This window comes from Theropithecus gelada, chromosome 1 (assembly GCF_003255815.1).
Source record: "Theropithecus gelada isolate Dixy chromosome 1, Tgel_1.0, whole genome shotgun sequence".
NCBI lineage: Eukaryota > Metazoa > Chordata > Mammalia > Primates > Cercopithecidae > Theropithecus > Theropithecus gelada.
The window spans coordinates 220,394,505-220,410,447 of NC_037668.1; the positions used below are offsets into that span (position 1 = coordinate 220,394,505).

At 41.5% G+C, this 15,943-nt stretch overlaps 1 protein-coding gene across 2 annotated transcripts in view; it reads left to right on the top strand.

The window, feature by feature from the left end:
• Positions 1-15,943, top strand: part of CNST (consortin, connexin sorting protein) — a 115,356-nt gene that overhangs the window by 23,175 nt on the left and 76,238 nt on the right. For both annotated transcript variants that reach the window (XM_025387005.1, XM_025387015.1), the window contains exon 2: positions 14,902-15,331. In XM_025387005.1, the coding sequence (XP_025242790.1) occupies positions 14,953-15,331 (379 nt within the window). In that variant the 5' untranslated portion in view covers positions 14,902-14,952. The remainder of the gene's footprint in view (positions 1-14,901; positions 15,332-15,943) is intronic.

Genomic DNA, 15,943 nt, shown 5'->3' on the forward strand with positions numbered 1-15,943 from the left:
CTCACTGCAACCTCCTCCTCCCAGGTTCAAGTGATTTTCCTGCCTCAGCCTCCCTAGTAGCTAGAATTACAGGCATGAGCCACTTATGTTTTGTATCCTCCTCCCCTTTACCCCCTAGTAATTGGTTCATGGCCCACTAGGGGAAAAAAAGATGGTCTTTCACAACAGATAGTCTGAAAAGCGCTGGTCTGAATTTCCTGTATTAGGCTCTGGCCCTGCCTCCGTTTAACAGGCTCGTCACTCAGTACTTTCCTTCAGCACTCTTATTCCAAAGTCTACTCGCTCTTCATTCTGTTCTTCCTCACCTTTTTATTTGGTCCTGTTTATTTCTTCTCTTGAGATTGCCACTCCATGCACCTCAGGTGTGGGTAGAATGGAGGGAACACACCGTCTCAGAGCTGGGTTACAGTGTTCTCTTCTCCCGGGTTCTCTGCTATAGCGACATTTCCTCCAGACCATGGCTGAAGATGAACACGGCAGCTCAGCAGAGTGAAGACGCCTGAGGCCAGCACTCATTCGCCCTATCCGAGAAACAAGGGACCCGCTGGACCCTGTTGTCCGCCCGTTAGTGTGATGAGCAGCTGTGGATTTCATCTGTGTTTCCTGGGCAGGGGGCATGTAGGTGTGGAAATGGATACTACCAATTGGATTGGCTGATTTAATATCTCATGAATATCAGTACCTTCATGAGTATTTTGTGTCTCCTCTGGTCTCGTGAATATTCGGTGGTTCTAAGTGCTTTCATTCGTTCCTGTGTTTACCACACAGATGCCCTGTTTACTTTCTCTGTGTCTAACTTCTCAAGCTGTTTGCTCTGTGCTTATTTTCATCTCTCTTATTTGTATCTTTGATTTTCTGTAATGGAATTGGATATTCTTAAATATTCATGCATTACACCTCTCACAATAAAAGTAACCTTCATTCCTCTGACTCTCAAAGAAATTGCCTGTCACTGATCACATTCTTCTTTGTAGCAAAGTTTTTCTGAGAGGAGAGGAATGTTAGTTAGGGCAGGGTTTATAGACACGTCGTATAATTCATTACCTGCCTAGAGTATCAGCTCTTGTATTTTTATTTTCCACTTTTAGAATACATAGTCCTTAGGGCATGTTGTGTCTCATCTGTCTCTCTCTTGCCCCGTTGTATTTAGTATATGGATCTTTGTTGTAGACACTCAAAGTTGATTACCCTGAAGGCTGGTTAAGTTTAGTTAAAGTGCTCAACCTCTGAGGTCAGAGTTCAGAGTCATGTGGAGACTTATTTGCTTTGTTTCATATCCTCATGGTAACCTTGAATGCTGGCCAAATGGCTCTTGGTTACAAAGAGCGCGGTAAGACAGAGCATTAGCACTTGTATGGCATAAGCAGTTTGAAACCAGTGTTCCTCTGAATGTGGGGCAGGAGCATCTTGTTCCCATTCAGAGGGCAACATTATATCATAATTTTTCAAGATAAGAAAAAGTAGACAGTGAGGATGGCAGAAGAAAATATATGTGAATTTGCCTGTAACAATACTTTTTTCTTTTTTCTTTTTTTGAGACAGAGTCTCGCTCCGTAGCCCGGGCTGGAGTGCAGTGGCCAGATCTCAGCTCACTGCAAGCTCTGCCTCCCGGGTTCACGCCATTCTCCTGCCTCAGCCTCCCGAGTAGCTGGGACTACAGGCGCCGCCACCTTGCCCGGCTAGTTTTTTGTATTTTTTAGTAGAGACGGGGTTTCACCGTGTTAGCCAGGATGGTCTCCATCTCCTGACCTCGTGATCCACCCGTCTCGGCCTCCCAAAGTGCTGGAATTACAGGCTTGAGCCACCGCGCCTAGCCAACTTTTTTCTTCTTTTTAAGAGGCAAGGTGTTGCTCTGTTTCCCAGACTGGAGTGAAGGGAGGGTCATAGCTCACTGCTGCCTTGAACTCCTGGCCTCAAGCAGTCCTCCCACTGCAGCTTCCAGAGTAGCTAGGACCGTGGGCACACGCCACCGGAGTAGCAGGACCGCGGGCACACGCCACCGGAGTAGCTAGGACCGCGGGCACACGTCACCGGAGTAGCAGGACCACGGGCACACGCCACCGGAGTAGCAGGACCACGGGCACACGCCACCGGAGTAGCTAGGACCGCGGGCACACGTCACTGGAGTAGCAGGACCACGGGCACACGCCACCGGAGTAGCAGGACCACGGGCACATGCCACCGGAGTAGCTAGGACCGCAGGCACACGCCACCATGCTCAGCTAATATTTTAGATTGTCTGTAGAGATGGGGTCTCGCTTTAAGGCCCAGGCTGGTCTTAAATCCCTGGTCTCAAGTGATCCTCGCAGAGTGCTGAGCCACCATGCCCAGCCACATATGTTGGCTTTCTTGTATAGGTTTAAGAATTCAGTCATGTATCTATGTTAGAAGAATCTGAAATTGCTAAGAAATAATGTGAAATTCCAAATTAACTTATATAAGTCAACTTTTTTTTTTTTTGAGCCGGAGTCTTACTCTGTCCCCCAGGCTAGAGTGCAGTGGCGTGATCGCAGCTCACTGCAAGCTCTGTCTCCTGGGTTCACACTATTCTCCTGCCTCAGCCTCCCGAGTAGCTGGGACTACAGTTGCCTGCCACCTCGCCCAGCTAATTTTTTGTATTTTTAGTAGAGACGGGGTTTCACCATGTTAGCCAGGATGGTCTCGATCTTCTGACCTCGTGATCCGCCCGTCTCAGCCTCCCAAAGTGCTGGGATTACAGGCGTGAGCCACCACGCCCAGCCAAGTCAACATTTTAAGAATTAATTTTCTTTAAGTGAAGTAAACCAGAGGCAAGGGTTTTAAAAACTGCTTTCACATGTCCACATAAAGTGGGAAGAAGAATGGTGGTGCAGTCAAGAATAAAGAAGGAGCACAAATGAAAACTGGTGTTGAGTCTTTCCATTATGATGAAAAAAATTCCAGCATAGGTAACGGTCTTAATGATATTTTGTACTCAAGTAGAAGATTAAGGTATAGGATTCTTTGAGCTAGATTGTGGATGATTTTCATGATGAGGTTGATTTGAAGACAGTGTATGAAACCAAGTCGAATGGAATGGAATGTGTAGTGGAACTCATCTCAGTAGACCTTCCCGGCAGCCCTGCCGTCCTCCACAGTTGCCAGGTCAGTTACTGTTCCAGTTTCCCACACTGACTCTTTTAAACCTTCTATATGCTCCCAACTCCTTGCTCCCGACATACCACTCCCTCCCTGCCTCCAGTATATGGATCTCCTTTGCGTCTGTTTCTGCTGTTTTTTCCCCTAGTTTTCTTTTTTAAATCAAGGTGTGATCTCTTGCGTGCCTGGTTGTGTTGGATTCTATACTGAATGTTACATATGAAAAGTTGTGGAAATAATTTGAACCTTTGTTGGATTTTTCTTGCAGCGAGGATTGACTTTAGTTTCTGGCAGGCAACCAGGTTAGAACAGATCACCTTAATTCAACCAGAGATGAGATGATGGATTCTTCTGGGTTAGTCCCTGCGAGCGCTGATCTGGTCCAGCCTTGCCTTTTCTTCTGGGGAGTATCGCCTGTGGTCCCCTCTTCTTGGAAGACCTTGAACCCTGGTTTTTCCTCCAGCTCTGTGAACCTACTCAGCACTCTGCTCAGCTTTTTCGGCTTCCCAGCTGAAGCTTTCTGCCGGCTTTTCTGGTTATCAGCAGGAGTCTGCCCTTGCCAGAAGTACATTCTTTCTTCATGTTTGTTTTTGCATTTGTTTAAAATGACCGGGCTGGGTGCTGGCTCAAGTCTGTAATCCCAGCACTTTGGGAGGCCGAGGCGGGTAGATCACTTGAGGTCGGGAGTTCGAGATCAGCCTGGCCGACGTGGCGAAACCCTACCTCTACTAAAAATACAAAACTTAGCTGGGCATGGTGGTGCGTGCCTGTAATCCCAGCTACTCAGGTGACTGAAGTGGGAGAATCACTTGAACCGAGAGGCAGAGGTTGCAGTGAGCCAAGATCACACCACTGCATTCCAGCCTGGGCAACAGAGACTCTGTCTCAAAAAAACCCACAAAGAATATATACATATATATGTATACAGCATATGTACATATGGTTTATGAACAGATATACCTACAGTGGGTATACGCATGATCAGTTTCGTTGCCTAGGCTGGGTGTGGCGGCTCACATCTGTAATCCTGGCACTTTGGGAGGCTGAGGTGGCAGGATCACTTGCAGCCAAGAGTTTGAGACCAGACTGGGCAGCATAGTGAGGCTCTGTTTCTACAAAAAATTAAAAAATTAGCTGGATGTGATGGCACGCACCTGTAGTCCCAGCTATGTGGGAGGCTAAGGTGGAAGGATTGCTTGAGCCCAGGAGTTCAAGGCTGCCGTGAGCTATGACCTTGCCATTGCACTCCAGCCTGGGGGACAAAGTTAGACCATGTCTCTGGTGGGGGCGGAATATGTGTGTGTGTGTGTGTATATGTGTGTGTGTATATGTGTGTGTGTGTATGTGTGTGTGTGTATATGTGTGTGTGTGTATATGTGTATGTGTATATATTACTGATAGTGTGCTTATAATAAGCAAAGATATATGGTATATCTGATATGTATCTTCATTATATAGTATATATAATATATACCTTTTATTGTAGATTTGTTATATATTATATATAAGGCTATATATCTTTGACATATCTGTATATGATACATATACAAGCTCTATCTTAATGTATCTCATCTACATCAACCATATATGAGATATATAAGATATATAGATATATAAAAGATATATATAAAAGATATATCAAATATATAACATATCTTTTATCTGTATCTATAAGATATATATGCAAGCTATATCTTATGTATCTCACATATATCTTAGCTATATCTGAGATATATAGATGATATATAAATATTATAAGTACACCACCAAAGTTTGGAGACTCTTGCATGTTAGTTCCTCTTCTTTAATGTGATATTGGTTCGGTAAGTACCTGTGGCCTGCCTGGTAAAAATTTTTCTAAATGCACAAAGATGAATGTCAGATATCTTATGAATGTCAGATAATTTCTAATGGGGTGGTTATATAGCCCAACATATAAACCTGAAGAAACGAACTCATAATATTAAAGGAATGCAGCAAATCAAGAGTCTTATTGGTGGGTTTTATGTATTTGCTGTGTAACCTATTTTTCTACATTTGACGTATTTGAAAAACATCTCAAGATATTGGAAATGTTCATTTTGTGGCCTCCTTAAAGTAGCAATTTGGTATTTACAACATATATATGTGAAAACAGCTGGTTTTTAAAAGTAATATAAAAATGATTATAGTGGTTAAGGATACAGGCTCTGGAATCAGATTCTAAATTGAATCCTGACTTTGCCACGTAATAGCAGTGTGACCGAGGCCTATGTGTTTCATCTTTCTATTGTTGTTTACTTCCGTAAAAAATGGAAATAATTTTAGAACTACTTTATAGGACTTATAAGGATTAAATTATATATATGTAACAAACTTTAAACACTGACACTTACTAAATCTTCAATAATTGTTAAAGAGATGGAGTCTTGCTGTGTTGCCCAGGCTGGTCTCAAACTCCCCGGCTGAAGCAAGCTTCTCACCCCAGCCTCTTGAGTAGCTGACACTACAGGCACACCACTGTGCCCGACTACTCTCAGCATTTTATTCAGATAATGCAAGCTATTTTGTCAGACATCTTAAAAGAAGGTTCTAATAATTTGCTTTTGCCATTGTATTTTCAAAAATTGACATTTTAAAACAATGTATAGTTTTTTTTTTTTTTTTTTTTGAGACAGAGTCTCGCTCTGCCGCCCAGGCTGGAGTGCAGTGGCGTGATCTTGGCTCACTGCAAGCTCCGCCTCCCGGGTTCATGCCATTCTCCTGGCTCAGCCTTCTGAGTAGCTGGGACTACAGGCGCCCGCCACCTCGCCCGGCTAGTTTTTTTGTATTTTTTTTTTTTTAGTAGAGACGGGGTTTCACCGTGTCGGCCAGGATGGTCTCGATCTCCTGACCTCGTGATCCGCCCATCTCGGCCTCCCAAAGTGCTGGGATTACAGGCTTGAGCCACCGCGCCCGGCCAAAACAATGTATAGTTTTATGTGTCTATTTAATGAGTCAAGTGTAAGACAGTTTCCGTGAGGATATATAGTTGATACAGGCAGTAAACATGATTTTTGTTTTAAAAGAGTTGGCTATAATCTGAACCAAAGTATTTTCAAGTCTTAGATTATGTTGGTTGTGGCTTAAAAGTATGATTGCAGTACATTTTTACAACAAAGAGGTATTTAAAACCGAATAAGCACAATTTGGATGTGTTTACTTCTCTTTTGTTTACTTAAGTAGAACTTGTATATATCTGTGCATAAGAGAGGGACAAGGGAAGAGAGATGACTCTTTATCTTTGTACTGCTTGGGTATACCCACAGTGAGGCTTTTGACCTGTCATTCCTATTTATGTAATGGATTTTGAACTCAAAAGCCCTGTAAATACATAAGCTATCTTGAACCAAGCCCCATTGTGAAAGGCAGGATTGAGGAATATGAAACAAATTATGCTTCCTTTCATTCACTTTATCTGCCCCAAGGTTTTTTGGGGAATATGAGTCACATAGTTTCATTTAATTTCTTCATATTTTTAACAGTGCTCTCTCTTCATAACTGAAAATCTGTATTTGATGTTGTTTTTCCCTTAGAATCATTACCTTCACATTTATTCTTGTTTTTCCTTTTGTATCTTGTACCTTTGTCACATTTTTATCCTTCCTGCATGCCTCATAGCATACATTTTCTCTTCTATGGCCTTTCTTTTTGCTAAATGAAGAACTAAATCTTCATGAAATTATATTTTTTATTCTTATTAAAGAAATATTAAAACAATGTGATTTACTTTTGTACTGTACTATTATGTAGAAATTTAGGTATTTAGAGTGATTACTGAAAGGCTGTTTTATTAATTTTAATTACAATACTATTTAACTTTTATGAAGTGCCAGGGATATTTTGAATATGGGGAAGTACGAAAAAAAGGAACAGCATGATCTAGTGATTTACATTGTGAATATGGGAAATGAGGAGGTAAAAATTAATTTTAAATAGTATCTATTTCCTTCAACAAGTATTTGTATTTGTTTAATTACAGTAATAATAATATCTATATCCAGGAAATACCTGTAGCACAACTTGTGTTAGCAAAGGAAGAATCTAAAGTGGAGTGATTCACCATGAGCCATATTTGGCTGCTGTGGCACTGCCAAGGCAATGTCATAGACAGCAGCGTTGTCCAATAGAAATATGTGAGACATATATATAATTTAGAAATATGTGAGACATATATATAATTTTGTTGTCTAGTAACCACATTAAAAATTTTCAAAGGAAGAAATTAATTTTAGTAATAGTTTATTCAGTATATCTAAAGTATTTCAACATGTAATCAATATGTAGAATTAATGAATTCTTTTATATTGATTTTATTCATACTAAGTCATTGAAATATGGTATGTATTTTATAAATATAGCACATCTTAATTGGGACACAATTTTCATTGGAAATGCTTGAACTACATTTCAATTTCATAAAGTGTACAGGTGAAAAACATTCACATACCCAAGTTATTCCAAACATACTTCAGTTTTTCAGTAACTGAATTGATGTCCATTTAAAAATTTAAATTTGGCCGGGCCCAGTGACTCACGCCTGTAATCCCAGCACTTTGGGAGGCCGAGGTGGGTGGATCATGAGGTCAGGAGATCGAGACCATCTTGGCTAACACGGTGAAACCCCATCTCTACTAAAAATACAAAAAATTAGCCGGGCGAGGTGTGGTGGCACCTGTAGTCCCAGCTACTCGAGAAGCTGAGGCAGGAGAATGGCGTGAACCTGGGAGGTGGAGCTTGCAGTGAGCCGAGATGGCGCCACTGCACTCCAGCCTGGGCGACAGAGCGAGACTCCGTCTCAAAAAAATAAATAAATAAATAAATGTATTAAAATTTATAAAAATGAAAAATTGAGTCTCTCAGTGTGTATTCATGTTTCAGATACTCAGTAGCCGTGTGTGGTTAGTGGCTACCATTTTGAATAGCATAGGTGTAGAATAGAGCTAACAGTTGAAGATGTCAGCTAAGGAGCCCTGAATTATTATTACTCTATTTGGAGACACAGTCTTGCTCTGTTGCCCAGGTTAGAGTGCAGTGGTGAGATCATAGCTTGCTACATCCCAGGCTCAAGTGATCTTCCCCCTTCAGCCATGTAGCCGGGACTGTAGGCATGCACCACCACACCTGGCTAATTTTTATTTTTAATGGAGACGTGGGGGTCTCACTGTGTTGCCCAGGCTGGTCTTGAACAACTGAGCTCAGACGATCCACCTGCCTCGGCCTCCCAAAGTGCTAGAATTACAGATGAGCCACCGTGCCTGGCCTAGCATACATTATTACATTGAAATTATGAGAACGACATTTTAAATGAAGTTTGTATCTAAATTCCAAATGATCTGCATTATTTTCAGAAAACAGTTTGGAGATCATCGCTACCCTCTGTGGTCCTCACTCGGGGGTCCTCAGGCTGAGATACTATTAATTCCTAGAAACTGCCTTCTGGCGTACTGCTGTGGTTGACACTCATCAGTGGGATATGAAATCAACCTAGTGGATCTTGAACAGCATTTTTTAAATACATGAAATTGTATTCAATGGAATAAAGAACATATCAGAGTGATTCACCTGTGTTAAGTTTTAGCTGCATAAATGTATGTATTTTGTGGGTTCAGGAGCTCAGTGAAAAATGAATTTTTTATTGTGTGTCACAACGTTTTTCACCGCCATCCCCCTGAGGCATACTTTTGATTGCTGTTGTACTGAATATTGCCTCAGGGTATGTTTGTTTAAACAAAGAGTGTAAATCAGAGAAGAAAACTATAGATTTAGCAATGAGATGTAAGTGGTATTGGAACCTATCTAATGAGTAAAGAGGTAAAAATAAATGTAAAGTGGTATGGAATGTCAGTGATAAACAGAATCATATGGATGTGGTCGCTTTCTTTTTTGAGACAGGGTCTTGCTGTGTCACGCAGGCTGGAGTGCAGTGGTGAGATCTTGGCTCATTGCAACCTCTGACTCCCAGGTTCAAGCTAGTCTCCTGCCTCAGCCTCCCAAGTACCCAGGATTACAGATGCCCACCACCATGCCCAGCTAATTTTTGTATTTTTTTTAAGTAGAGACGAGGTTTCACCATGTTGGCCAGGCTGGTCTCCAACTCCTGACCTCAAGCAATGCGCTTGCCTCGGCCTCCCAAATCACCAGGATTACAGGCATGAGCCATCACACATGGCCTTGGACGTGGTCACTTTCTTCCTCAGTTCTGAATTGGCTGGGAATAGACAAATTTGAACTTGGTGTTAATAAACTGCGTTATTAGTTTGGTGACTATATTCCTCTAAATGTTGGTTTGGCTATAAATCAAATTTAAATTTGGGCTTGAATCTTTATTCTTCAGAAGGATCTTGGCTTCAAAAGTAAAAGTATAGTATTTATCTGATTTGTATGAAATACAGAAAAATGGCACCCATAGTCTTAAAGCATTTCAATGAAATATTACATATTTCACTGTGTATTCCCATAAATTATTTTTAAAAATTTTAGTAACACCTAATGTTTAATCTCTTTGGACATCCATTAAGCTGTGTAAAAAATGAAGTCAAATCCTATCCAGAATTGAGATATGCTTTTGGTAAAATGGAGATTTTTTTTTTTCTTAGCCTGTTACTTTAAATTGTTCATTTATTTAATGTTCTTCCTTAAAGTTTGGGGGTTCTCGTGTTTTGTATAAGCCTCACTTTAATATGGTTGTTTGAAATTCTTAAGCTGTAGAGAGGCAATGCATCAAATGATTTTTATACAGTGTACATGTTTGGAATGCTTTCTTGCCACAAGAGTCTGGAATCTTGGGCAGCACTCGCTGTTGTGCTTTTAAAAGACAAAATATGCCACAATCAGTGCTGTAGCAGTGATTGTAGCATATCACTGTTTCTTTTGTGAGAATTTGTATAGACTTAGGGATTACTACAAAATAGCTTTACTGTTTAGATACAGCAGATAAGTTTGAATGCAGTCTCAACTAATAATCCTCAGGTCCCACGCACTATTAGCACACATTTTAAAATACTGTGTATTAACTGGGCGTCTTTCTCCTTGTGAATTTTCTCTTGCCCAAGTGCTTTCTAGTGAGATACTAGGTATACCAGAAGATCAGCCTTTTGAAATGCTATTCCTGTAGCATTAAGGGAGAGGAAAGAGGAGGAAGAGACAAAAATAAACGTTTAATTTATAACTGTTTCTAAAAACAGTAAGACTATACGGATTATAAACCCCATTAGGAAGTTTATCCTATTGCTTAAGTTAAGGCATTTGTATTGAAATGTGTTAGGGATGCAGACAGAAGCCAAATATTGTGCAGTAGGTCCCATTGCCTCTCAGAATAGGGGCAGGGATGCAGATGGGATTCCATGTGTCTGACTTACCCCCGTTCAGAGAGAAACAGTAGAAAATTGTTTCCTTACTCTTTCATGAATCTAGTAAGTACAAGGCCCAGGGCTAAACATTGCAAAGAATGAAAATTATCTATGCCTGGGTTCTGAGTATTCAAATGGCTTAAATCTAGTATGACATATATGCAAAAATACAAAGTGCAGAGCCATATTTGGGAAGGACTGAATGACAACAGTGCTGTTGTACATTATGTGTTGGTCTTTGTGATGGAGAAATCAGGGAAGGCAAACTAGGGTAAGTGACTTTTGAGCCAGACCTTGATGCATTGTTAGGAATCCCTTTCCTTTCCCTTTCCCTTTCCCTTCCCCTCCCCTCCCCTTCCCCCCTCCCCTTCCCCCTTCCCCCTCCCCCTCCCCCCTTCCGTCCTTCCTTCCTTCCTTCCTTTTCCTTTCCTTTCATTTCCTTTCCTTTCCTTTCCCTTTCTCTCTCTCCTTCCTTTCCTTTCCTCTTTTCTTTCTTCCTTTCTTTTCTTCTTTTCTTTCACAAAGTCTCCCTCTCTCTCACCCAGGCTGGCATGCAATGGTGCAGTCTCAGCTCACTGCAACCTCCACCCCTCAGGTTCAAGCGATTCTTCTGATTCAGCCTCCCTAGTAGCTGGGACTACAGGCATGCGCCACCATGCCTGGCTAATTTTTGTATTTTTAGTAGAAATGGAGTTTCACCATGTTGGCCAGGGCTGGTCTCGAACTCCTGACCCTCAAGTGATCCACCTGCCTCACATCTCAAAGTGCTCGGGTTACAGGCATGAGCCACTGTGCCTGGCCAGGTATCTTTATTTCTTAAACTACAGCATATTCACACCTTGGAAAGAGCATGAAAGTCAATCTTAGAAAATATTTTATAAAATTATCTTATGAGTTAAATTATGTCATCACAAGAGTTGCAGGCAAAATGTCTTGAGGCCCACAGAAATGGATATGTACTGTACTGGTAATAGCGACTTTACTTAAATAGTGTATCCTCCCTGCACCCACCCACTTAAGACAGTTTCCGACAGAAGTTGAGCTACGTAGGAAGTGAGGTACTGTGGGGATCCAGTACTTCGCAGGGAAAGAGAGAAGCCCTTCCAGGAACTTGAACTTGTTGGTCTTTAGATTTTTGTCCTCTGCTGTAGGGTAGATCCCTAATTGGGGCATACCATACATAGCTGGAATGAAATATAAGTTGTTGTCTCCCTATTGTCCATATCAGGATTATAACTGGTCTAAATTCCATTTCTAAACTTACTAGCTGAGGGACTTGATGAGATACAAGTCTTGGCTTCTTATCAGTAAAATGGCACTAAAATTACCTATCTGCTAGGGTCATTTCAAGAATTGAATAGGAGTGTTAGGCTAAATAGTTTAAGTCAGGGCTTGGCACATGACACTCAACAAAGCTGTAAATATGATCTGTAACTTCATACTTCCCAAAGAGTCTTTCGATTTTTTGGTTTTTAGTTTTTCTTAAAGAGACAGGGTCTTGCCATGTTACCCAGGCTGATCTTGAACTCCTGGCCTCAGGCAGTCCTCTGGCCTCAGTCTCCCAAAGTGCTGGAATAACAGACATGAGCCACCAAGTCCAGCCACAGCAAGAAGTCTTAATGACTAATTTCTAAGTTTCTTAGTCGTCTGAAACAGAGTGCTCAGAATGGGTATTAAACACTCCAGGAACTGAATGAGATATCGCTATCATAAATTCATCCTTCAGCCTTCTGCAGTGATGCTGCTTAGCATCGGTCTGTTGTTAGGAACCTCATCATTTCTGGGATGTCTGGAAAAGCTGTTACTGAACCTGCGGTAAGGCTAAGGCCTCAGTCGAGTAAACCTATCAGTGCTTTCTATCAACCTGTGAGATTTGGGAAGTAATAACTTTCATTGAGCTTTTACTGTGGGCCAAATACTCCACTAAGTGCTTTACCAGCAGCGTTGACTAAGCTTCAAAAATGACTCCTTGAGGTAGGTGTTACAGTTCTTCAGTTTTACAGATGAGAAAATTGAGGCTTGTGGATGCTAAGTAACTTTACTAAAGTTGCAAAAACAGCTTGTTAAATGGCAGAGTCAAACTTGACCCCAGGTCTGCCTGCACTCTTACCCATGATGCTGTACCTCCTGGGATCCGATGTCAGGAGGAACTAGTTTCAGGTCCAGTTCCACTTCTTGCCAGGAATATGATCTTAAGTTATTTTGCCTCTTTGAGTTTCAGATTTTTCATCTAAAACCCTGTGAATACCCATGATGTCGGCTTGCTTTGAGTACTAGAAAGAAGGTATAAAGTATGAGGTTCCTGGCATAGTTTCTGTTTTGTTTTGTCTTTTGAGACAGGGTCTGGCTCTGTTGTCCAGGCTGGAGTGCAGTGGCACGATCATGGCTCACTGCACCCTCTACCTCCTGAGCTCAATTGATCCTGCCACCTCAGCCTTCTGAGTAGCTGGGACTGTGGGTGCACATTACCACATCCGACTAATTTATAAAAATGTATATATAGAGAGACAGGGTCTCACTGTGTTGCCCAGGCTGGTCCCAAACTTCTGGACTCAAATTATCCTCCAACCTTGGCCTCCCAAAGTGTTGGAATTATAGGTGTAAGCCACTGTACCTGGTCCTTGGCACAGTTTCTGTTTCATGATAGAGCCTCAGCAAGATGTGACTGTTGCTGTTTTGGGCTCTCTATACAATGCTTTCTAGTTCCACCATCCCCTGTGGCCTGTGACCTCCATGTCTCTTGAAGGTAAAAGTAAAAGCTTATGCTTTCAATTGCAGATATGTGTTAGAACACCTCTTAATTACATAAATGGGAAAACAGCTGAGGATGTTACCAGTTTCACAGATCAGTAGAGATATGTAGTATATATTTTAAGGAAAATAATACCAGCCAGATTTAGATATTTTAGTATCCGAGTTGCAAAATATGCTGAAAATATATGATGGTGTAACAGGACGAGCTACAGACAAAACTCCTCCCACACCAGATTAAAGAAGGGAGAGGCTTCATTTGGCCGGGAGCGTCAGCAGACTCGCGTCTTAAGAGCTGAGCTCCCTGAAAAAGAAATTCTTGGCCCATTTAAGGGCTTACAGCTCTAAGGGGTCCATGTGAAAGGGTCGTGATGGATCGAGCAAGCGTGGGGAACGTGACTTGGGGGGGCTACATGCATCAGCTAACAGTACAGAGTTTTGCAGGGCTTCCTCGTACAATGTCTGGAATTTACAGATAACACAAGTAGTTTAGGTCAGGGGTTAATATTATTTTTTTAGCCACCAGGGTCGGGTGGGGGTGCCAGGGCCGTCTGGCTATTTATCTTCTGTTTCTTTCTAACATTTTGCTTTCTCCCTTTTCTCCTGTCTTATAAACTAGGCAAAAGTGGGGGAGAGGAGGGTAGCAGGAGTAGCGGTGGTCTCCTTCCTTAATGGTATAGGGAGAATATTTTATTTTGTACTTCTTATGTTTTTAAAGACTGTACTTTATATACATGTTTCTAAAGATTAAGCGTTTCTACTCATTAAGTTGAAGAATCTTTAGAAGTCCTCTCACTGAGGTTTTTTTCCAGAATTACTGGAATATTTCTTTCATACCTATCATTTTTCTTAAAATGTAATATACTTTTAGATAATAAGAGGAGATAAAAGATGACTGATAAAGGGCTTGCAGTCTGTTTTGTTAATTTTAAAAATATTATTGGTATTCTTCAAGCAGATTTAGCTTTTCTTCCAGTTCTACACTAAGAGTAGCCTAGAGTTAACCATGGCCTTTTTTTTTTTTTTGTAAGTGTTCAAAAGGATTTTGATGACAACTCTAAGGTACCTTCCAGGGCTTATTTTTAGGAAATAAAAGAGATAACGATAGTATAAATATATGCTACCCAAACTTCCCCTCACATACTGTTTTCTAGGTTTTTTTAGAAAAAAATCTGTAAACATTTTCATTTCCAAATATTGCTGCTGTTTAGCCAGGGAAGAACTTACACAACTAGCTCTCAGTTGTCTGCTAAGTGTCCAGAGATCAACATAAGAGACCAATTTCAGCACGTAACCTATTTAACTAGTCATTTCATTAAGGCAGCGGTCCCAACCTGATGCACATTAGACTCACCTAGAGGACTTCAAAAATAGCAGTGCCTAGGTTCCATCCTCAGAGATTCCAATGGAATGGTCTAGAACAGAATTTGGGCAGCCTCTCAGGTGATTATCTTGAGGAGCCAGGGTTGACTCCTATGGTATTCACGTGAGAACCAGCCGAGTTTGGGGTCCGGTTGCATATGCTGAAAGGGAATGAACTTAAGTCATTTCCTTCTCTTCCCTATTTACAGTGAAACAACCTAAGAGGAGGGGAAAATCAGAGATCACTGAGAATCTGCAAAGGTTAGAAAATGAAGTAGCTCTTTTCTTTTTGTCATTGTAGACATGGAAGGTCTTTAATATAACTTTAAATGGTTCAGCAAAGGATGCTCTAATGGATGACAGCGATACTCCTACATATAATCTGCAAATAGAACCACAAGATGGATGTCATCCTGGTGACAGCGTGGAAAGGAGTGTGACCTGCCTGCCTTCTGCATCAGATGAAAATGAAAATCAGCTTGATGGGGACGGGCCTGAGCATCTGACCAGCAGTGACAGTGCAATGGGAAAGCCCCAAGTGTCTGAGCAGGACAGTCTCAATAATAATGAAAGCTGCATATTGAGCTGCGAGGTGGCCGCAGGTGAGAACTCAGAAAACACCCTTTGTGAAGGCTCCAGAGATGAACAGGCCTTCTTGGGAAAGGACAAAAAAATACCTGGAAAAAGAAGTCCAAGAAGCAAAAAAGGGACTGCTAAGAAGATACCACCAGGTATTTTTTAAAATAGTATTTATTCTCTTCTTTAATTAATTAAAAATGAACCTCCTTCCCCTCCCATACTGTCTTTACTGTCCTGCATCTTGCTTCTTTCTTAAGCTATTCTGGAGCTAGTTCCACCGTAGCACAAGTAGATCCACCTGAGTGATATTCCGTGTGTGTGATACGTCTCCACACTGTTCCACTGTATGGGTGTAACACAATTTTTTAAATCACTTCCTTATGGCCCTTCCCAATCTTTTACTATCATAAACAGTGCTAAGGCCGGGTGCGGTAGCTCACGCCTGTAATTAGCACTTTGGGAGGCTGAGGTGGGCGGATTACCTGAGGTTGGGGGTTCAAGACCAGCCTGGCCAACATGGTGAAACTCCATCTCTACTAAAAATACAAAAAATTAGCTGGATGCAGTGGCATGTGCCTGTAATCCCAGCTACTCTGGAGGCTGAGGCAGGATAACCTCTTGAATCCGGGAGGCAGAGGTTGCGGTGAGCCGAGATCGCACCACTGCACTCCAGCCTGGCTATAGAGTGAGACTTCGTCTCAAAAAAAAAAAAAAAAAGGTGCTGAAATTGACATCCTTTGTATATGTTTTCACATTAGGTACTT